At 43.7% G+C, this 22,981-nt stretch overlaps 2 protein-coding genes across 4 annotated transcripts in view; one reads left to right on the top strand and one right to left on the bottom strand.

The window, feature by feature from the left end:
• Positions 1-4,585, bottom strand: part of LOC117366983 — a 28,523-nt gene extending 23,938 nt beyond the window's left edge. Inside the window, exon 1 of the mRNA XM_033959111.1 lies at positions 1,682-4,585. Coding sequence (XP_033815002.1) covers positions 2,256-4,271 — 2,016 coding nt within the window. The 5' untranslated portion in view covers positions 4,272-4,585 and the 3' untranslated portion in view covers positions 1,682-2,255. The remainder of the gene's footprint in view (positions 1-1,681) is intronic.
• CCDC146 (coiled-coil domain containing 146) overlaps positions 1-22,981 on the top strand; it is a 190,127-nt gene that overhangs the window by 154,605 nt on the left and 12,541 nt on the right. For 2 of the 3 annotated variants that reach the window (XM_033959108.1, XM_033959109.1), the window contains exons 14-16: positions 6,150-6,374; positions 11,578-11,806; positions 21,399-21,527. In XM_033959108.1, the coding sequence (XP_033814999.1) occupies positions 6,150-6,374; positions 11,578-11,806; positions 21,399-21,527 (583 nt within the window). Of the gene's footprint in view, positions 1-6,149; positions 6,375-11,577; positions 11,807-21,398; positions 21,622-22,981 lie in introns of all 3 variants that reach the window. The other variant, XM_033959110.1, reaches the window with a different exon arrangement.

The raw sequence follows: 22,981 nt of genomic DNA, 5'->3' as shown, positions 1-22,981 counted from the left end.
GTGCTGGCCACCGCCCTGCTGTCTATGTAGTTTTGCCAACCAACCACATAGCAGCTGAATAGTTCCACTCAGGGCCGGATTTTCCTATAGGCTAACTAGGCTTCAGCCTAGGGCCTCAAGATCAAGAGGGCCCTACATTCAAACTGTTAGCAAAATTAAAATTACACTATTCTAAAAACAGTGAACACTAAAACACTGAACCGAAAATAAGGAGAAATTCTACGCTTCAGGATCGGAACCGGCTCCGGCCGCAACAGGGCGCCGACTCGGCTTCTCCCTTTCTTTTTCTCGCCCTGGGAGGAGGATCGGGGAGGGAAAGACGTCAGTCCGGAAACAGCTGGGCAAATCCCAGCCCCGCAGGGAGAGAGGCCAAACGTGGATCCGTCAGGACAGGGCGGCCCAGACTGGCATCGGGGGGGGGGCAATGGGGGGTTTCAGTGGAAGGGGGATGGGAGGCAGGCAGGCTGGCATCGGAGGGGGGTGGGGGGGTTAATGGAAGGCAGGCAGGCAGGATGGCATGGGGATAGAAAGGGGATGGGAGGCAGGCGGGCATCGGAAGGGGGGGTGAGGTGAGGAAGGACGCACTGGGGACACTATGGACATAGGAAGGGGCAATGCTGTGTGTTATGTTTGATTAGTTATTGTTACAAGTACTATATATGGTGCTGAGAATAAATGTCCAAATAAGTGTTCTCGACTTTTTTTTATTTATTATCCGTGTCACATTTTTTATAAAGGTTAGTACCAATAACAACATGTTTTATTTAACATATTGATATATATCACAGTAATGATGTATTTTATTATCTCTCATGTAATTTACAAACTTAAAAATGGGAGGTGAAAGGGCCTCATAAGTGGAATAGCCTAGGGCCTCTTTTCATCTAAATCCGGCCCTAGTTCCACTATATGAATAGTTTTTGGTTGCTGTCCTCTCTTGTAACGGGGCACTTATCCATATCCCCGCGCCATACAGCGCTACTCCGACGTGCTTCTTAAATGTAAGAAGTCCTGCTGGGTCTTTCTCAAAGTATAGAACAAAACAAAACAAAAGTCAATTTTCATAATCATTCAAACCCACTTTATTCAGTGGTACTGGTGTTGTTGCTCTACAGGCAGTCCAGGATCTGAGCAACCCAACACAATTCAATTCAAATAAACAAAAATAGAGTTGAACCGTAAGACAAGGTTCCCACTCTTACCTTCATTCAGGCAGTTCCGGTAAGTAAAGTACAAACATGAAACAAAAACTGAAGTGCAGTTGCCTAAACTTTCATCTAGGTAATAGAACCAATAATCACTTTGCTTCACTCTGTGTCCAAGCCCTACAGACTTCCAGGCTTGTCTCCAGCCAGCTCCAAGAGGAGTTGGTGGGGGGAGGGGAGTAAATGAATTCACTAATTATCTTTCTGATTAACAGAATGCCAGTAAAGGCCCCACAAACCCAACCTAGTTGGTAAGTGAATTCTCCCCAATTACTTCCCTCAGATATTCATACCAATCCTGGCAAAAAACTCCAGTCAGCCTTACTCTAGCTAACTGAATCATAAGCACAAAAAAAAACGTTTTTTTTTTCTTTTCTTCACACAAGCAGAGCCAGCACAAGTCCTGCAAGGGGCATTCAAAAAACAAACCCTCTTTCTCACAGCTTGTGCATTTAACTACAGAAGGATTAACCAACCTTCCCACCTCTCAGCCCTGCCACTTAGCTGATGTCCATTTCTGTGTCTTCAGACAGATTGGCAAGTTCTCCAAACTCCATAGGTTCTTCCCCAGGGTCTGTGTCAAGTTCCTGCATTTCCCAATCTGGCAGCTCTGAAGCACTTTGGTGGGGAGAGATCCTTCCACTGGCTGGTCCTGGGCAGACTGCCCTTCTCCTACTCAAAGCAGCTTCTAACATACTCAGGTGAACCTGCCCTGCCTTTTTAGTGGGAGGAGCTTTCAGCTTACTTTGCCTGCTTGGCTTGGGAAGCCTAATTATTCCCTCCAGCTGGGATATCTCCAGGAAGAGGAAGGTTCTGCAGGGGCTGTTCTCCTGCCAACCCTCTCTTCCCTGAATATCAGCAAGGACTGATTTAAAGGGAAAAGACAGTTTTTCCCTAGTCTTAGTCACAATCCTATCCCCGTGATTTGCCCTCTGAATCACAGGACCAGGCTTGACAATAGCCTGCCCTGGCGAAAGCTGCATTTTAGGGATAGGATTGTGACATACCCTCACCTTTAAGGGCTGCCCCTCCTGGGACTCTCAATCCCCCTCAAAACCGTTTCCGGGGTTTATTTCCCCTTCTTTCCTGACTTAGGAGAGGAGGGTCTGGGTCTTCAAAATCTTGCGGCCATCGTAATAGGGCAACCTCCCGCTGCCCTCCTGCCGCTCCACCACTATGATCTTTAGGACCCTCTAGCCCCTCCACCCTCTGGGCTAATGCTGCGACCACCTGTGTTATTCCCCCCAAGTCCTCTTTTCCTAGCTGGGCAATTTGTTCCCTCAATTCATTCATATCCTGGTCCATACCTTTAAATGTAGCCAAGACTTTTTGGAAATGCTGGGCATGTTCTTCCAGTTGTTCCTCTTGTGCCTGCTGTTTCACCACCCAGCTTTCTGCCTTCCCCGTTCTATTAGTTAGTTCCCCGCACGTGTTTTTTATTTCTTTAACGCTGTGCTGCACAGCTTGTTGCTGGGCTTGCCCTTCTTTTACCTGCCCCTGAACTACCTTGAGCTGTGAGGAGACTTGTTCCATTAAACGGGTCAGTTTCTCGGACTCTTGTTGGCACTGGGTAAGCACCTGTTCCCTAGACCTTTTCTGTTCTGGGTCTATAGGAACTTTCCAGGACTGGAAACTGGCCTCTGTACATGACTTCAATCCTGTCTCCCAATCCTGGCGAGCAGAGGCTAGCTCTTCTTTTATCTTATGTATCTCCGCTTTAAGTTCGGCCAAGGAAGTGGCCTTCCTATCCCCCATTGGATTATTAAGGGCTTCTATCTGGGGACTGCTTTCTGGTACCCCTACCCCTGTAGAGCCAAACCCCCGTTCTCCTCTATCTGTCTCCGGGAGACGGGACCATTGCATTATGTCTGGGTGCCAAATTCTCTCACATAACAACTGAGCTATTCGATCACCCATCTGTACCCGGTATTCTGAATTTCCATTATTCACAAGGAGTACAGCTACGTTTCCCCTAAAGTCCGGGTCAATAACCCCAGCAGCTACATCGATTGAGTGGTGTAGAGCTAACCCTGACCTTGGGGCCACCCGCAGATACGCCCCTGGGGGAGGTGATACCTGTATATCAGTTTTTATTACAGTTCGCCCCCTAACGGGTACCACCTGTTCCTGGGCCGCATACAGGTCATAACCTGCGGCCCTCGGGTAAGCCCGAGTGGGTGCCCTAGCCTTCTCCGAGAGTGGGGCCCATCGAATAGTTGGCCTCCAACTCTTAGGTTTTGGCGTTCGGGGACTTTGTCTCTCCTCCCGAGAGGCGAGTGAACTTCCCCCCACCCGGCTTCCCAACACCCATTTCTCCGGGCTCTGAATTCCTGCAGACCTTCCTGTCCCCGCTAGAGCAATCCAGTCCCTTCCCAATATTAATGGGTAAGGCGCCGCCTCCAGCACGGCCACTGCTATGCGGATCTTCCTACCCTTATACTTTATACTCAGGGGTCTCAGTGGGTATTCCTGGGCCTCCCCATGAATACAGGTGATGGGCACCTTCCTCATCCCCGCATTCCGGCCTTCACCCAGCTCTTCCCACAGTTGCCCTGACATTACAGATACCTCGGCCCCTGTATCCACTAGGGCTGTGATCTTTTTCCCTCTCACCGATACCTTTATCTGATATTCTTTCGGAACTTTGGCCCCGGGGTCCTGGGCTATTACCAGGTCCCTGGTCACCCTACAATAACGCTGGGTATGTCCGGTTTTGCCACAGCGGTAACACCTAAGGGTTTCCCTACTTTTATCCCCCCGGGCCTGTTCCTTGCTTTCCTCCGGGTATGGTAAGGAGGCATCTTTCCCTGACCTGGCAAGGTCTAAATCCGTTCTCACTACCTGTCCCGGTGGCCCACCAGCTGTGCTTGTAGCTGAGCACTGTAGTAGCTGAGTTAGCAGCTTGGTCTGCTCACCCATCACCCTGACCAGTTCGTCATGCTGTTGTTTGGCCTGTTTCTGGCCGCGGTCCCACAAGTCCCGGTTTGCTTTTAGAACCGCCTGCAGGTTCTCGCCTTGCTTCTGCCGCTCCTCCGCGAGGAACCTCAATAGCTGCTCCTGGTTCATCGTCCCGGAGACTGGAACAAAGTAAACACAAAAGACAAACCCAAGTGCGGCACCAAAATAACTGGGTAGCCAATCCCCTCACCCCCCCTGGTTTAGTAGCTTACCAGAGAGCTAGGTGAGTCTCCGCCTTTGGTTTGTAGGCCTCCTTGGCCCCCAGTCGCTTACTGCGTTTCTGTCCTCTTATTCTTTTCTCCCGTTCTCCCGATCCTTCTCGGCCTTCGATTCTCCACGGACAGACAGGATCACTCTAGTCACTCCAACAGAAACGTCTGGCCACCGGATCCTCCAGGACAGGAACTCAGCTCCTCGCAAACAGGAACCAACACAACAAACTAAAAAAACAAGCTAAAGAAATAAATCAGTCAAAAGTCTCAAACTTTTTTTTTTTTTTTCCCAAAAAAAATTTCACCGTATGTCCAGCAGGAGGCGCACGATCCCACTCCTGATACCACTTGTAACGGGGCACTTATCCATATCCCCGCGCCATACAGCGCTACTCCGACGTGCTTCTTAAATGTAAGAAGTCCTGCTGGGTCTTTCTCAAAGTATAGAACAAAACAAAACAAAAGTCAATTTTCATAATCATTCAAACCCACTTTATTCAGTGGTACTGGTGTTGTTGCTCTACAGGCAGTCCAGGATCTGAGCAACCCAACACAATTCAATTCAAATAAACAAAAATAGAGTTGAACCGTAAGACAAGGTTCCCACTCTTACCTTCATTCAGGCAGTTCCGGTAAGTAAAGTACAAACATGAAACAAAAACTGAAGTGCAGTTGCCTAAACTTTCATCTAGGTAATAGAACCAATAATCACTTTGCTTCACTCTGTGTCCAAGCCCTACAGACTTCCAGGCTTGTCTCCAGCCAGCTCCAAGAGGAGTTGGTGGGGGGAGGGGAGTAAATGAATTCACTAATTATCTTTCTGATTAACAGAATGCCAGTAAAGGCCCCACAAACCCAACCTAGTTGGTAAGTGAATTCTCCCCAATTACTTCCCTCAGATATTCATACCAATCCTGGCAAAAAACTCCAGTCAGCCTTACTCTAGCTAACTGAATCATAAGCACAAAAAAAAACGTTTTTTTTTTCTTTTCTTCACACAAGCAGAGCCAGCACAAGTCCTGCAAGGGGCATTCAAAAAACAAACCCTCTTTCTCACAGCTTGTGCATTTAACTACAGAAGGATTAACCAACCTTCCCACCTCTCAGCCCTGCCACTTAGCTGATGTCCATTTCTGTGTCTTCAGACAGATTGGCAAGTTCTCCAAACTCCATAGGTTCTTCCCCAGGGTCTGTGTCAAGTTCCTGCATTTCCCAATCTGGCAGCTCTGAAGCACTTTGGTGGGGAGAGATCCTTCCACTGGCTGGTCCTGGGCAGACTGCCCTTCTCCTACTCAAAGCAGCTTCTAACATACTCAGGTGAACCTGCCCTGCCTTTTTAGTGGGAGGAGCTTTCAGCTTACTTTGCCTGCTTGGCTTGGGAAGCCTAATTATTCCCTCCAGCTGGGATATCTCCAGGAAGAGGAAGGTTCTGCAGGGGCTGTTCTCCTGCCAACCCTCTCTTCCCTGAATATCAGCAAGGACTGATTTAAAGGGAAAAGACAGTTTTTCCCTAGTCTTAGTCACAATCCTATCCCCGTGATTTGCCCTCTGAATCACAGGACCAGGCTTGACAATAGCCTGCCCTGGCGAAAGCTGCATTTTAGGGATAGGATTGTGACACTCTCTACCCCTCATTATATGGATAGTATCAGGGCAGTTAGATGTGTATCATTGTATGCATGGGTTTAGATTGTCTACAGGTAGCACGGTTATACTTTTATCATCCCCTTTCTGTTTAAAATGAGAAGATTTTGTTTTATTTTTGTTTTTACAGATTGTTACAGAAAGCCAAACTGAAGCAGACCAATAACCTAATGATCAGAGACAGCTTGCGAAACAGTATTTCCAAAACCAGTGTCTCACTTCTAGAAATGAATGAGAAGAAAGATCAACAAAAGCTCGAGATTTCCCAACTCACCCATAATATCACAGACGCTGAAGATGACATGATTGATCTGCGCAGGAAATATGAAGCCGCCATTGAGAACCGAAATGAGAGGTACAAAGGGAAAATGGTTGGATCCCCTCATGGGGTAATAATGTCATCTACCGCTTTTTTTCAGCCAGTACGCATCGGGACTCTTTAGAGGACATGTCCGGACGGCTTTTCAACACCCGGCACTTTGTCAGGCAGGGAGCAAGTCTGTGCATGCGTGGCCGTCACTTGATGTTATCACGTAGCACTTTAGATCCGCGGGATCCTCGTTTTACCATCAGTTTCTCCTGCACCAATGGTATATCGTTCTGCCAAAACATGCTAATTATGTTGAAAAAGGATTTAGAAATTGATTAAATAAAGAATTTTTTTAACGACCCTGTAGTTTCTGTCTCTTTAAGCTTCAATCACACTGTATTCACCTGGTGACTCTCATCCTAGAAAGCCCAGCACGGACCTATTCCCCCCTGTTCCCTCTAAGAGAAAACGGTCACTTGCAAGTGGCATGTACATTGATACACACCATTAGGGTGATAGAGGATTCGAGGGTGGCGAAAAAAGGTGAACATTTCTTGGTCTTGATTCTTTTAGACCTGCTCATTGCAGCATAGTCAACTAGTCTTATGGAGCTGGGTCCTATAGTCACACTAAGATAACACACAAAGAGAAAAATAAATCCATGGAATCTAAGTCATTCTCAACATCTAGTTCTCTTGTCTTCTTCCAAGAGAGACTGAGGAGGGCAAATAAGATCTATTCTTGGTCATCATCTAGTGTAATGAGTTATTAGGTGTTCCCTCCCTGCCCGACAAAAGCAGGCAACGGAGGGCAGAACTAGGCGTGTCTGGCGGGCGTGGCTAGGGGGGAAAATCTAGCAACCCTAGCCTCAGAACCTCTCTCTCACTAGCAAGTCTCTCTCACCAGGTCCAGCATACTTCAAAAATTTAAAGATACTTCTCTCTATTATAAACGTGAAATTATCCAGGCAAAAAAATCTTACTATAATAACAAAATTCAAAAAGCCAAAAATACTGCCGTTCTCTTTAATATTCTAAAATCAGTAAACCCGGAAAAAAAAATATATATATCTAGTCAAAAATCAATACTAAAAGCACAAGAACTAGCAGATTACTTCTGCCAAAAGATAACCATAATAAGACAAAAACTTTCAAATAATACAATGATTTCATCTACATTGGAAAACTCAACCACAAACAACTTTATTCCAACAGCCAAATGTACAAACTTCAGAATTCCAACCTTAAACGACATCGAAAGACATTTTAAATCAATAAATCTAAAAGGCTCTCCTACAGAACTTATTCCGCCGTTCTATCTAAAAAAATTTCTTCCTTACTTTGGTCCTTTTATTCTATCGCTCATACAACATAGTTTCTCCTCAGCTACCGTCCCTACCGCTTGGAAAACCTCTATTGTCACACCAATAATAAAAAACATCAAATCCAGTCAAGATGATTCATCCAATTATCGCCCTATTTCAAATTTACCATTCTTAATGAAACTGTCTGAAAAACTTGTTTTTGAACAGCTTTCAGAATTCATCGAATCCTCTAATGCGTTACATCCCAACCAAACCGGCTTTCGAAAACATCACAGCACTGAATATTCTATGATCGGTCTCGTTACTAACATACACTACTTTCTCGACCATCATAAATCTGTGGCACTCTTTTCTTTAGACCTATCCGCAGCTTTCGATACTGTAGATCACGAACTTCTTCTTAATCGACTGCAATCATTAGGGATAGAAGGCCAAGTCCTAAAATGGTTAACATCTTATTTATCGGACCGTACCTCAAGAGTCAAATTCAATGAAACCTATTCTGAAAACTTCTCAACAGCGTTTGGCGTTCCACAAGGATCTATATTATCTCCTCTTTTATTTAACATCTTCCTATCCCCGCTTATCACGATGTCACAGTCATTAGGTTTTACAACCTTTTCATACGCTGACGACATTCAACTCATGCATCCTCTCAACCCAGAAAATACAGAAGAAATAAAAATAATCAATGATAAATTAGAACTAATAAAAAACTGGCTAAACAATAACAAATTGGTTTTAAACACTCAAAAAACAAAAACACTGCTTTTCACTTGGAAAGGAGACATACTTCAAAAAATACCATTCATTCTTGATAACACTCCTATAGAAACGGTCTCTAAGCTGAAAATTCTCGGTGTAACAATTGATGTAGATCTTTCATTTCATAACCATATTAGCGAAATAGTTAAATCATGCTTTTACAGATTACGGCTCTTACGTTCAATTTCTACTTTTTTAGATTCTAAATCACTCAATATCTTAGTTCATTCTCTTATCATTTCTAAATTGGATTACTGTAATTCTCTTCTAATTAACATAACACAGAAAGAAATTAGACGTCTCCAAATCATCCAAAATACATCAGTTAAGTTAATTCACAATGCAAAAAAATTCGACCATGTCACCCCTTTACTTATTAAATCACACTGGCTTCCCATAACTCATAGAATAACTTTCAAAATTTTTTTTTTGGTACATAAAACATTGAGCTTCAACGAACCCCAATTTATAGCAAAAATGATTATCCCATACAGACCTTCTCGTTCTTTAAGATCCTCTTCATCACAACTGCTCTCAATCCCTTCGCTGAGAATCATAGGCACAAGACGTAATGATATGTTCTCCGTGAAAGCCCCTACATTGTGGAACTCTCTTCCAAATTTTATTAAAAACAAAACAGACCTAGTCTCTTTTAAGAAAATTTTAAAAACATACTTATTTCAAGATGCATTTGATGCATGAAAAGTAATATTTCAGGTTTCCGTATTCTTCTTATTTTATTAAAACCCGCCACTACCCAATGTACTTTCCTATTGATGTTAAATTCTAAATATAAAAACTGTAACTTTCCCCCTCCTCCCCACCCTTTCCTGTCTGTCCAATTTTGTTTGTCTTTTGTTTAAAATTTGGTAACTAATTGTATTACCACATTCTGATGGTTTTTAAATTGTACATCGCTTAGATATTGTTATAAGCGATTCATCAAATGAATATTAAACTTGAAACTTGAAACTTGAAACATATCTCTTCCTCCTCGTTCCAGCATCTGTTCTTCTCGTCTCACTGTGCTCCAGTCAGTTCCGGTAGAGGCACTGCTGTAATTCTAACAGACTGCTTTGGGATCTTGGCCTTTCTTGTGATGTGTCCTGCCTCTTCTGATGCAATTTCCTGCTTCCATGTGGGAGGGACTCATCACTCGGAAGGCCAAGACCCCAAGGCAGCCTGTTAGAATTGCAGCAGTGCTGCTACCAGAGCCAATCAAAGTAGGTTAGAGGGACTGAATCTCTCAAGCATTTATTTTTTATTTTTTTGGTTTTTAATTTGTTTACTCCCCCCCCCCTTTTTCTGTTAAGCTTTGAAGGGTAGTATATCAAGTTTTTGTAAACACATGAATAAATAAATTAGGCGCAAATCTGCCATATTCTGTAACACTGCATGCAAATTCTAGGAATGTCTCTGATCCGTGTGGAAAATTTATGTGCTCATCTTTGCAGAATCCCGACTAGGAAGAGGCGTGCATAAATTTTAATTGTTGCCGAATAGTGCCAATGAACTAATCATTTGTCAATTAAGTTACAGGCACAGTTATGGTCTACACCAAGTTTGGGCGCCATGTATAGGATCCAGGGAACAGCACTTAAATGCAAGTTGGTTTAGACATAGGCAGGGCTCTGACTTATATGTGTAACTTATAGAATACTGTGAGTTACTTCTGCCCCTGCCACTTTTACGCACTCACATTTTGTGACTATGGCTGGTGGCGATACCAGGTAATCGAGTATTCCGTAACGTATTATAGAATAGACTTTCCCAGTGTGTCCTATGTTCTTAATGCAGCCTTTCCTTCTCATTTTCTCTCCAGTTTCGTCTTTTTATACAGCTTCACAAGATCGGTGATATTTTAAACAAAATGCTTTCCAAATAATAAAGTCGTTTTCTTGCCATGTTAGTTCATGTGAAAGTAAATAAGTAAAGATTAATAAATAAAAGCAAAACATAAAAGGACTTCATTGGAGTAACTTGTTATATAGCTTTTGAGCGCTAAAACCCACTTACTCAGCATAGGGCAGAATAAGCTCTTTGCTTTCTATTTATTGGCCCTTATTTCTATATCAAATAACACATCTGTCCATTTAAGCAGTTTCTGTAGGCCAGTATTTGTCAGTTAAGAGTTAACATATAGCTCTCCATCCCGTGAAAGTATCCTTATGACTGCTCAAGTTATAAAATATCTTTTATGGATCCACCTAATAACTCAGCAGCAGTGCTGTGTTTTACAGAGTCATGCAGGATTTGACTTCCAGGTCAAGTTTCTACTCCACGGGCCAGCTGGCACTGGGCTCATAGCTAGGGTTACCATTCATCCAGATTTACCTGAACATGTCCTCTTTATAGAGGACTGTTCAGGTGTCCGGATGGTTTTCTAAAACCTGACAATTTGTCTGGGTTTTGGACTCTCTCTAAGTCCAGCCTAATTTTTTTTTAACTTTCGGGGAGGGCCCAGGAGGAATGAGGAAACAGCGGGAGTCACCTGTGGGTGGGAGCCGCATCAATCACAGTCCCACCATGGGTACCATTAGTCCAGGAGCAGGAGCTCCTGTTGTGAGCCACTAGAGGCTCATTTTGTGCTGGCTGGAGGTGGCAGGAAAGGCTCTGGCTCTGCCTGAGCTTGGGGCCACGTCTGGAGGGTGTCCGTGCATGTGTATGATGTCATCACGTATGTGCATGCTTGGAGGCCCTCCAGATGAGGAGACACGGTGTAATGGTTATAGCTACAGTCTCAGCACCCTGAGGTTGTGGGTTCAAATCTTGCATGCAGTCACTTAATCCTCCACTGCCCCAGGTACATTGCATAGATTGTGAGCCCACCAGGACAGAAAGGGAAAATGTTTGAGTACCTGATTTGTAACTTGTTCTGAGCTCTAGAAAGTATTTATGGCCCATGATAGCTGTGTCTGGAAAGAGCCTTGGTGAATAGCCCTTAGCTGAGGCTTGCTAAAGTGCTTGAGCTAAGTAAGTTAGGAGAGGAAAAAAATAGAGGGCAAACGCCGAAAGTTGCAAATTAATATTTATGGGAGCAGAGGCCAGCCCCTGTTCCAGCAGAGCTGGAAACTCCAAAGAATGCAGGGAGAAACTGCCAGTCCCCCAGAAAATATGATTATTAAAAAGTGGACTGAATAGTCTTTTGGTTTCTCACAGGGCCGTTCAGCTGATAGAGCGGGAGGAGGAGGTGTGTGTTTTCTATGAGAAAATGAACATTCAAGAAATGTTGATCAGAAATGGAGACGTTGAATTGCAAGCCATGGATGAGAAGATTCGGTTTCTGAAGATACAAATTACTGAGAAAAACAGGCAGATTGAGCATGCTCAGAAATGTCTGACATGCAAAAAAACACTAGAGGAAGAGATAGTGTCATCTCAAATTCAGGTACATGTAAATTAGCAATTAGCTTTTGCCAGTGTATAATTTTGACTTTATCCAAATAATGTAGTAATTTTTTCCCTGTTTTTAGACTTTGGCTCAAAGTTCCTATGTAAAACCTTTCTCAAAGCCCAGTGCTCCTTTTCCATCATGGCTCTTAAGTACTCATCTCTGAAACCCCGATATACTAACTGTACATAGTCTGGTAATTAATGGTATATATGCCAGTAACTGAAAACTAGAATCTTTAAAAGTACTAATGTGCTCACAATTCTTCATATTACTTGCTGCAAGATCAATGATCAGCAATCTCTGACGTTTGGGCAAGGGTGTGACATGCAAGTTCATTTTTCTGGGCATGCAGGAGTCAAGCCACTAAACAAAAAACAGAACTGCAGAAATGATGTACAAAATACCAAGTCTTTAATCAATAAATAAGCAGTTTGTATCCCAAAAATATGGTCCCCATAGGTTATAATCCGGGACCCAACACGGTCCATGTTTCCAAAAAGTGATGGGTGTGTGAATCCACATAAAAAGCATACCCACAGTGGAACAAAATGGTCAGTATGGCCTAGATTCACTAACTCACCTCACCGATCCGATTCTGATCCGTGGCCGAGTCTTGCCGGGCAACCGATCCACTAAAGGCTCCCCATGCAAATGGCCTAATTGGACACACGCCCACAAACGATCCCACGGAACGCTCAAGACCAATCGCGACACATGCGCAGACCATCATTGTTGGCTGTACATGCGATCCGCAAATGCATCTGTTCTCCTGCACAAATGAGGTAAAAACAAGGGAGGAGTGGCATAGGAGGTCACAGCTCCCGAAAGAAATCATGAATCTGCCCCAAAAATATTACAGCGCTTTGCAGTTAGACTACGGAACAGAACACGAAACCCGCCCCGACTCGCCTACAGGGCGAGCCTGTGGCTTTAAAGCAGGGCTGCACTGCAGCATGTTCTGGAACTTAACAGAACACCAAAAATCCAACAGGACAGAGAACCCACAAGTATAAAACAGTATAAAAGGAAATGGGAACGGACAATGAGCACTCCACTGAGGAATGCCTGCAGGTCTGGGATAAAACAAAGCTCGGTCCAACTAACATGCCAGAATAACCAAAAACACTGAAAAGCTACAGTGACCCCTGATGCAGGCATTCCTCAGATGCCGAAACACAGTGCTGTGTCAGGTCCACAGCTTCTGCTTGTGTCCTTTTATGAAATAAACAAATTGGTTTTACATCAGTGTTCTTCAGTGGAGTGCTCATTGTCCGTTCCCACTTCCTTTTGCACTGTACTTAACAGAACACGCCAAAGTGCAGCCCCCCTTTAAACCTGCAGGTCAAAACCACGGGCTCACACTGCAGGAAGTTGCATCAGAGACGACCTTTACGGCAGCCATATGCAACTACAGTGCTCCGGCTGCTGTAAGAAGGTAATTTAGACTCGCAGCCACAGGGCAGGGAGGTTTGTCGGATTGGGCCTGTTGTCGGTCAGTCGGGCGGGTGGGCGGGGAGGGGGAGGAAGCACCACGAAGGTAAGGGGCAGGGAGGGAGAAAGGGAGGAAAGGTGGAGTGGAGAGGAAAAAGATGCTTAAGGGAAATGGGTAAAACAGAGGGGGGAGAAGGACGCAGAAAGCACATGGGGAAGACAGAGGGGGATGAAGGATGCTGAAAGCACATGGGGAAGACAGAGGGGGAAGAAGGACGCTGACAGGACATGGGGAAGACGGGGTGGGGGGAGAAGGATGCTGAAAGGACATGGGGAAAACAGAGGGGGGAGAAGGACGCTGACAGGACATGGGGAAGTTGGGGAGAAGGACGCTGAAAGCACATGGGGAAGACAGAGGGGGGAGAAGGATGCTGAAAGGACATGGGGAAGACAGAGGGGGGAGAAGGATGCTGAAAGGACATGGGGAAGACAGAGGGGGAGAAGGACGCTGAAAACACATGGGGAAGACAGAGGGGGGAGAAGGATGCTGAAAGGATATGGGGAAGATGGGGAGAAAGATGCTGACAGGACATGGGGAAGATGGGGGGGAGAAGGACACTGTAAGCACATGGGGAAGACAGAGGGGGGAGAAGATGCTGAAGGGAAATGGGGAAGAGAGAGTGGGGAGAAGACGCTGAAGGGAAATGGGGAAGAGAGAGTGGGGAAAAGACGCTGGCAGGGAAGAAGACAGAGATGCCAGACTATGGGGGGAGCGGAGGGAAGAAGATGGGTGCCAGACCAATTTGGAAGGGGGGAGAAAGGGAGAGACACAGTAACAGAGCAAATGGAAGACGCAGAGAGAAGAGAGACAGTGGATGGAAGGAATTGAATGAGAACATGAGGAAAGCAGAAACCAGGCAACAAAGGTAGAAAAAAATTATATTTCTTTTTTTTTTTTTGCTTCAGGATAAAGTAGTATATTAGTTGTGTTGATAAAAATTTATAAACAAAGCCCTGCCAGCTGAACATCTCTTTCTCCAGTTCAGCAGCCAGAACTTTGATTTATAAGGAAGGAATAAGCTAAATATTGCAGTACTGAGGCTTGTATGGATGCTGCGGGGACAGTAACAGGGCAGTGAATGGGATGGCGGTGACGGGGCGGTGAAGAGGATGGTGCAGTGACGGGGACAGATTTTTTCCCCATGTCATTCTCTAGTGCTCACATCAAAAGCTTCCCTCTGACTTAGCTTCCTGTTTCCGCTTTTGACTGAGTACCGCGTTGCCGATCTGAAGTTCTGTTGATGCCAGGGGTAGAAGGAGGCCCGTTGCCGATCTTAAGTGTCATCACGGGGAGGTTGGGGGGTTGCAGATCTTGTTGCCAAAATCGGAAAGGTGAGAAAGGGAGAAAGATGGGTCTATGGTGGATGGAGAGATTGAGAGAATGGGGCAGATGATGGAAGTGGGGAGAAAGGGGAGAGAGAAGAGGGCAGATGATGGAAATGGGGAGAAGGGGCAGATGATGGAAGTGGGGGAAAAGAATAGGGCAGGTGACGGGGGAAAAGGATTGAGTTAGGGAAATACTGGAGGGGGTGAGGGAAAGAGGGGGTGAGCTGTAGGTAGACAGTAAAAAAGGAAATTGATGAGAGGGTAGTAAGAAAGTAATCTAGATGGATGCAGAAAATAGATTGAAAAGGAAAATGAGGGAAGAAAGGGATTGCAGAAGAGAGGTGTGGGAGAGGGAAGGAGAGGAGAGAGATGCCAGACCTATGGGGGTGAAAGGAGAGATGGAAGGGGGAGGCATACAGTTTCTGGAAGGAGCATAGAAGGAGAAAAGATGCCATATAGGGAGGGGCAGAGAGATGGCAGACAGTGGATGGAACGAAGACAGTAACAAGATGAGGAAAGCAGAAACCACAGAAGACAAAGGTAGAACAAAACTTTTCTATTTATTTATTGCTTTAGGAGACATGTGTCACTGTTTCTGTGGTGTTGCATTGTATGCAGAGTCCAGCTTCTTGCTGGTTCAATTTAACCTTTGTCTATGTATTTCTATTTTATCCCCCCTTTTACAAAACTGTGGAGCGTTTTTTAGCGCAAGCGGTGGTGGTAGCAGCTCTGATGCTCAGAATTCTATGAGCGTCAGAGCTGTTACCACCGTGGCTGAAATCTACACTACAGTTTTGTAAAAGGGGGAGGGGTTAGTTTGTGATGACATATTCCATACTAGGCGAAGGTGTTTTCTGTGTTCTGTATGTTCGAAAGATATGGTTTTCTGTTAGGATTGACGGTGTAGGATTGATCTGTACTAGTCTGGCTTGTTTAGTTTTACAATGGTTGTACTGATGTTGAACTGCTCACTGCAATATGTAAGATGCTGCCTTTTCCTAGGCTGAGCAGAATTCATCTGGTTGAAACGTGGTGATATTTTGAGCACTCTGGTCCCAATTCTAAAAACGGTGCCCGATGTTAGGCAGCAGTAGGTGCCCTACCGTCGCCTAACTTAATTGGTTTTAACTGAATGGTAGAATCATCTTTGTACCATCAGAAAATTTGAAGAAATAATAGCGTTTAAACAAAATAACATCTCCAGCTTTACTAGGACTTGGGCTCCTCTAGAAGTCTGACTCCTATATCTCTGATTTACGAGCTTTCAGCTTGTTTCTTTGGTTTTATAATTCTGTTATATACTTCAGGAAAACTTTCAATAAAATGTTGATACTAAAAAAAAAAAAAAGAAAAAAAGAATATGCAACTAGAAACAAATGAAAACTCAGTTAAAAAAAAAAGGAGGCGCCTAAGGGCACCTCCAAAAAGCCCACTGTTATCCCGCCTACAAAGGCGCTTTACAATGCCTAACACCAGGTGTGGTTAATGCTGGGAGTGGCGTTAGGTGTGATTCTCTTAAAAGATAGGTGCCGAAAACGTAGGCCTTTAAAACCTGGCCTGTATTTCCGGCGCCTACTTTTCATGTAGCCACGATTCTGCAAACTGCGCTATTGTCTGATTGATAGGCGGCCATTTTATAGGCGGCCACCGATATTGGTGCCATTTACAAAATCCAGGCCTAAATAACTCCCAAACTAATGCTGCTGCATCACCCTCAAAATTGTACCATCCTGGGTAGTTACCTAATTTACCTAGTACTACAGCCAGTAGTGATGGAGAGCAGGAAGAAAAGATATATTATGTAGAGAAGACAGGCAATTTTAATGCTTCTGGACTTATCAGCTGCTTTTAACATTGTTGATCTCAATCTTTTATTGCTTAGAATAGACTGATTGAGCGAAGGGTCTCTGATTCAATTTTTAACTGGTTTAAGAAAACTTTTTTCCCAAAGATCTCATAAGGTTAAGCTGGATAGTATTTTATCTTTGTCTTGGCAGGCCATCTGTGGAGAATCCCAGGGATCTCCTCTATCACCTGTTCTTTTTCAGGTATTCCCAAGTTCTTTTGGTTTAGATTTGGAAGAGCTGGGAATTTCTGTTTATTCTTAGGCAGATGACATAGTGTTATTAATACCTGTTCTCAAAGTTCTAGGGTCAACATTCAAAATAATGAAGGGAATAGACTTAGTAGATAAAAACAGTTTGTTCACCCTCTCCAAGGTAGAGAGAACGAGAGGGCACTCTAAAGTTAAAAGGGGATAGATTCCGTATAAACGTAAGGAAGTTCTTCTTCACCCAGAGAGTGGTAGAAAACTGGAAACGCTCTTCCGGAGGCTGTTATAGGGGATTCAAGACAAAGTAAGACAAGTTCCTGCTGAACTAGAATGTATGCATGTAAGGCTAGACTCAGGGCATTGGTCTTTGACCTAAGGGCCGCCACGTGAGCGGACTGCTGGGCACAGTGGACCACTGGTCTGACCCAGCAGCGGCAATTCCTATGTTCTTAACTTACTAGGAATTTGGAATAGTGGAGAACTAGATTTGTTCCCTTTGCCTAAAATTAAACACTGATAAGACCAAGCTCCTCCTGATTCTAATGCTTTACTTGTGGGTATCAATATTCCATTTGAACAAAGAATAGAAATTGTAGGAGTCATACTTGGTTTAGTCCCTCCATTGGAATATCAGATGAACTCAGTAGTTCAAAGAGTATTTATTAAATGACATCAGCTATGGTAATAAGATGCTACTTTCACAAAAGCATGCTAAACGGTGGTTGTTTCAGGCATTAACTATAATTCAGATTATTGTAATTCCCTTTATGTTTGGAAATTTCTGTTAAATTAAGAGTCAGACTAGAAATACAGCAGAATATGACAGACAAACTTATTTTTCAGACTTGGAAATTCACTAAGGCATCTTCTTTGTTGGCCAAACTTCAGTGGCTGCCTGTAATTGCTAGATTATTTTTTTAAGTGTTATGTTTCATTTTCAGTATTATACCTGATGTAACCCAAGAATATATGACCCGTTTGCTTCTTTGTTCTAATTCTAGATGAGATTTACATTCAGTGATCAGTTGTTATATTTCCCTGTTATTGAAAAGAATGCTTCATATACGTATCTTGGGGCTGATTCTACAAACGGATGTCCTTATTGTAGGCGGTGGTACGCGTCCCAATTGGGATGCATGTTTTTAGAAAAAGCTCCTCAAGGCAGGACGCCTACACTTTAGGCATTTGTCGCGGGTGTAGGCAGACATGTAGGGACACCTAAGCTCGTCCAAGGCTTGGCGTGGTATCTCCCTCAAGTGGCCTTGGGCAAGTTTTAATGGCCCTAGGCATCTCTCTAGAGCCACAATAGACGCCTGAAATGTAGGCCTTAGGCGTCTAAGCCATCAGAGCCTTAGGCCTCTCCCCGTGCATCCCAGGATGCACTGGAAAAGGGAAGGTCTGCCATTTTGGAGTGGCGGGCCTGTGAGCTGGAGGTACTAGGCATCTCTCCTGCTGTCTTCTTCACGTAGAGATACGGGGATGGTTCGAGGGGCAGGGGTGGTTTTGGGGAGCGGGGACGCATGTGGTAGCAGGAGGGAGTGGGCATCACTCCTGGTGGGGGGAGAGAGAGAAAGACCTGACTGATTTTTTGTAAAGTACAGGGAGTTGGGGGGGGGGGTTCAGCAAGGGGGGGTTGCAGCAGCAGGAGGAAGTGAGCATCTCTCCTGCTGATTTTTATTACAGTACAAGGGGGGGGGGGGTCCTGACAGGGGGATGGATCCCTCCTGCCTCTATTTTTGTTCTGGGGTCATCAGGGGAGCCCTCATTGGGGGGGGGCTTGACTTTTTTTATGGGGCAGATATTGTGCAAGTGTAACACATGCACAACATCTGTGGCATAAAAAAGAAAAAAGCCCCAAACAGCTGAGTGGCAAGAGGCTGCTTTGGGGCTTCCCCAAACCGGCTCTGCACATGTGTGAGAGCCAGCTTCTAAACCAGCAATCGGATGGGATTATGGCTGCCCTCCACAAAACTCATTTACATGGGAAGCCATTTGAACATTGATCACCATTTAGAAATCGGCCAAAAAATCAGCCCACAGAAACCTGCACAGTCTTAACCACTGTTTTTAGTGCAACTAGCACTCTGTTCCCACTCTGAAGCTTTAACTTTCTCTGACTGGGCCTTACCCTCCTGGCTAAGCCAATTAGCTTTCCTTTGTTAAGGTGGCCTAGTGAAGGAGCCCATTTAAGGAGAGCCAAGCTTATTCCAAGATCATAAGGAGAGAGGAAGAGATTAGGAGAACGTGAGACCATAGGAGGGCTGAGAAATAGTGGTGTATTAGATAGCATTCAGGAGAGAGAGATTGTGATGCAAATGGGTTGAGGGGCAAGAAAGACTGATGGGGTCTGACTGGAAGGATGGGGAATGTTAAGGAGAAGGGAAGACTGAGGAATATGTTCTTGGGTGAGAGAAAAGAATGACTGGTGGGATTATGAAGTATATTTCCCTAGTTGGTTTTAACTTGGCCACTTGAGATTTCCCCTAGTTGCTCTTGACATTTAAATATGAACTGGCCAGTCACACTCACAGCCAGCCTTGGGCGGAGGAAGATTTATGTTGAGTTCGTAAGTTCATTTTCTAAAGTTGACTCCTATGGTATCTCTTAAACGTGCATAGTAGGCACAAGTAAATATTTGTTGAATAGCTATAGAATAAGTTATAGCTTTTTGAAAAATAATAAAAATTCAGTAATGCGCTTGACCTTAAACCTACACTGTAAATCATGCTGCCCACAATGTAATAATCTAATTGTACAATTTTTCCACAAAAGTAAAGTTACAATTCAAGCTCTCCAAAGATACTAAACAATAAACAACTTGTACTTCTCGCCTTGCTTCCTGGCGTGTCTGGCATTTGCTTTTGACCTTATCTCCAGATAATTTGTTCCATACTGCTTCTCTTTCCTCCATCCTTACTGGTATGTCACTGCTGATATTTCCATGCTCATGTGGGACAGCAGAATGCTTTCTTTTTTGTCTTTGAATTATATTTTTGGCATGTCAGAAACAGCATCAATTGGGTAGCGACACTAGAAACCTTCACTGACAGTTACTTGGGATATTTCCCTGATTGTTATAACCTTCCATAGCCCAGCCATTATATTTGTGGGAGCTCCAGAAACTTAACAAAATCCCCAGCTAGCCCTGGGATCAAAAACTGGAGCTGGGAGTCAAACCCAGGCCAACTCAACAGATTGCTTTCCAAGACTCTAATTGTCTTACTTCCGCTGCACGATCCAGCAAAGCAACATTTTCTAATCCTAAAGAAAATCTAGACATTGATATGTATAGGTTAGGTGGCATAAATAAATGAGAAATAAGAAAAATATAGGATCTTTGATAAATATGTGGGAAGATTACATAAGGGAGTAGTTATCAATGTGAGCTACCGTAGAGATTTGTTATTTTACCACTAACGTGCTATTTTAGCCAGCCAGCCAGCTAATCGGCAATGCTAGCATATAAGAAAAAGCACTGCTAGCAGGGTTGGTAGGAGTACAGGGTGGGGGGGAAGGAAGGAAGAGAGAGAGACTGGGCCAGGGGGGGAGGAAGGTAGGAGAGGTAGGAGAAAAAGACTGGGCCATGCAGGGGGAGGAAAAAAGACTCAACTGCAGAGGGAGGAGGGGAGAGAGAAAAAGAGATAAGACAGAGGAAGAGAGAGATGGAGGGGGGGAGAGAGAGACAGACCTGACTGCAGAGGGGGAGAGAGAGAGAGTTTTCTACAGGTTATAGTTCCGTCCTTAAAACCTACCTCATTAGATTATTGTAATATAGGTCTGCTAGGTCTTCATGTCAAACAGATGAAACAATTGCAGATTCTACACAACGTTGCTGCTAAACTTATAATCGGGGGAAATAGATTTGATCATGTTACCCCTTTACTACGAGTGCTGCATTAGTTGCCAATTGAAGCAAGAATTGAATTTAAAAGCTTGCTTTTTATTTTTAAAATTGTATGTGGGTTATGTCCAGGTTATCTGATGTATTTTGATAACTGTATTTCATTCAACTAGGTAATATCATCTTGTAAAGACTGTAGATTACTCTCCTCTAGGAAGAGAACACTCTTGGGAAGAGCTGCAGAGCTGTGGAATTCTCTGCCTAGTGAAATAAGAAACTTATCTAATATCGGGCTTTTTAGGAACGCGATAAAAACAAGCTAAAGTACATGCTTTACAAGTAATACAGAATACAGCTGCCAGAATGATTAGTGGAGTCTCTCGTTCTGAACATGTGTTGAAACAGCTGCACTGGTTGCCTGTCATGTTCCGTATAGAATATACAGTTCTGACACTTGTACATCAAGTAGTATATGGGGAAGCACCATGGTATTTAGTATAAGTACTGAGAAAGTATTTACCGTCTCGATCTCTGCGTTTGGAGTTTACAATGAAGTTAGCACTTGAAGACATAACTGTTATGTAACCCGCTCTGGGCTCTTTGGGGAGGGCGGGCTATAAATTGAATTAAATAAATAAATAAGATGTACAGGGAGTACATGATTAAAAAACCCATGGATGACAGCAATCTCTGTGGCTGGTCCACAGTTACGGAAAGCCCTAACCAGTTTTTTGAGGTACTGTCAAGATTTGAAAGCTTTTAAGAAACTCTGAAAAACTCAATTGTTTGTCAGGGCATAATTGTAGACTTGCTATATATTTGCCTGCCAGTTGTGATGTTATATTGTTGTATTGACTTAATATTATGTTTACCAGCTTGCTCGATGCCAGGACAAAGTGCATGAACTGGAGTTAAAGATGGAAGACCCCACTACAGAGAATAGAGTTCGTCAGCTAGAAGGTGAAGACCCGTCTAAGGCTGACTTGATCACAAAAACAGAGGAGGTACAGTGTGACCTTTCAAAACCTTTAACAGAACAAGTCCATCAACTACAGAGCTACAGTAGGAGTTAATAAAACTGCCCGAGCTTATTTACAGGTAGAGCTTCTTCTATTATTGTAATATATGCATTTTGCATGCCCAGGGGCACCCAACAGGTGGAGCAGATTTTAGATCAGTATTTATGTGGGTATTTTATAAATTACACCCATATGCACCAAAATGTACAGGCACGTAGCACTGTTCCCTCCAGTGGGGTAGCAAGGGTGAGAGGCACCCGGGATGGTGATGCAGATGCTCAAGGCCCAGCACAAGGAAGAAGGAAGATCTTCAGGCACCAGCACCGGCATGTCCTGTGCGTAGGTGCTGGTGCCGGTGCTAGATAGGGGTAAGAGAATGTGTTTGAGTGGGGGATGTCATATCGTGGCGGGGGGTGACGCGAGCAGGGTGGGATGCCGGATCGCAGGAGGTGGGGGTGTGTGTGGAGCAGCGCCGGTGGCCTTGGGGGGGGGGGGTAAGGTGGAGCAGCGCCGGTGGCCTCGGGGGGGAGTAAGGTAGAGCAGCACCGGTGGCCACGGGAAAGGGGAGAGGAGGTGGAACAAATCAAACGAGTTTCCCTTACATCCTGTGGGGAAACTCGCTTTGATATACGAGTAAATTGGTTTACGAGCATGCTTCTGGAACGAATTATGCTCGTAAACCAAGGTTCCACTGTAATTATTTCTTTCATAGGTACTATAGTTAGATTGTGAGCCCGATGGGAAAGAGAGGGAAATTCAAAGTACCTGCTTAGATTTCTTTTCTTTTTATATTCTTTATTCATTTCAAATTTTACAACAAGTGTACAACAATTTCCTTCATTAATATACAATTTCACTTGAACATCTACAATTTTCACAAAACAAAAATTATCCTCCACCCACCCCTCTGAAACATATTTGTATTTAATCATCACATACTATATTAATTATATCACTCATTTTTATCCTTGAAATTAAAAGCCCACCCTCCCACTCACCTTACATAATCATAATTGGGGAAAACCAAAACTAACTATTTATTATAATAATTTATTAATGGCCCCCATACATCCTTAAATTTATTAAAATATCCTTTTTTTGTTTGTTTGTTTAACATTTTTTTAATTAATTTTTTCATATAACAACAAGTGTATCATAAAGATTCATACAATTACCTTAAGTATACACTTGATATCTCCATAACATATTGTACATACAACATATCTTATATAATCCTTACTACAATTTTAGATATCATGTAAAATTTAATAATTTTATCAACTATTATTCAATTATGAATCCCTTTCCCTCCCCTTATTTTGTTAGTTGCACACAATATTAACAACTATTATGATAATTTATTTATATTTTATGATAAAGAGAATAAACCTACCCCCCCTCCTTTATCAAGTATCTCATTATGGGAAAAAATTAGATTT

The sequence above is a fragment of the Geotrypetes seraphini genome, chromosome 9 (assembly GCF_902459505.1).
Source record: "Geotrypetes seraphini chromosome 9, aGeoSer1.1, whole genome shotgun sequence".
NCBI classification, from domain to species: domain Eukaryota; kingdom Metazoa; phylum Chordata; class Amphibia; order Gymnophiona; family Dermophiidae; genus Geotrypetes; species Geotrypetes seraphini.
This window is presented reverse-complemented; position numbering and strand designations above follow the sequence as displayed.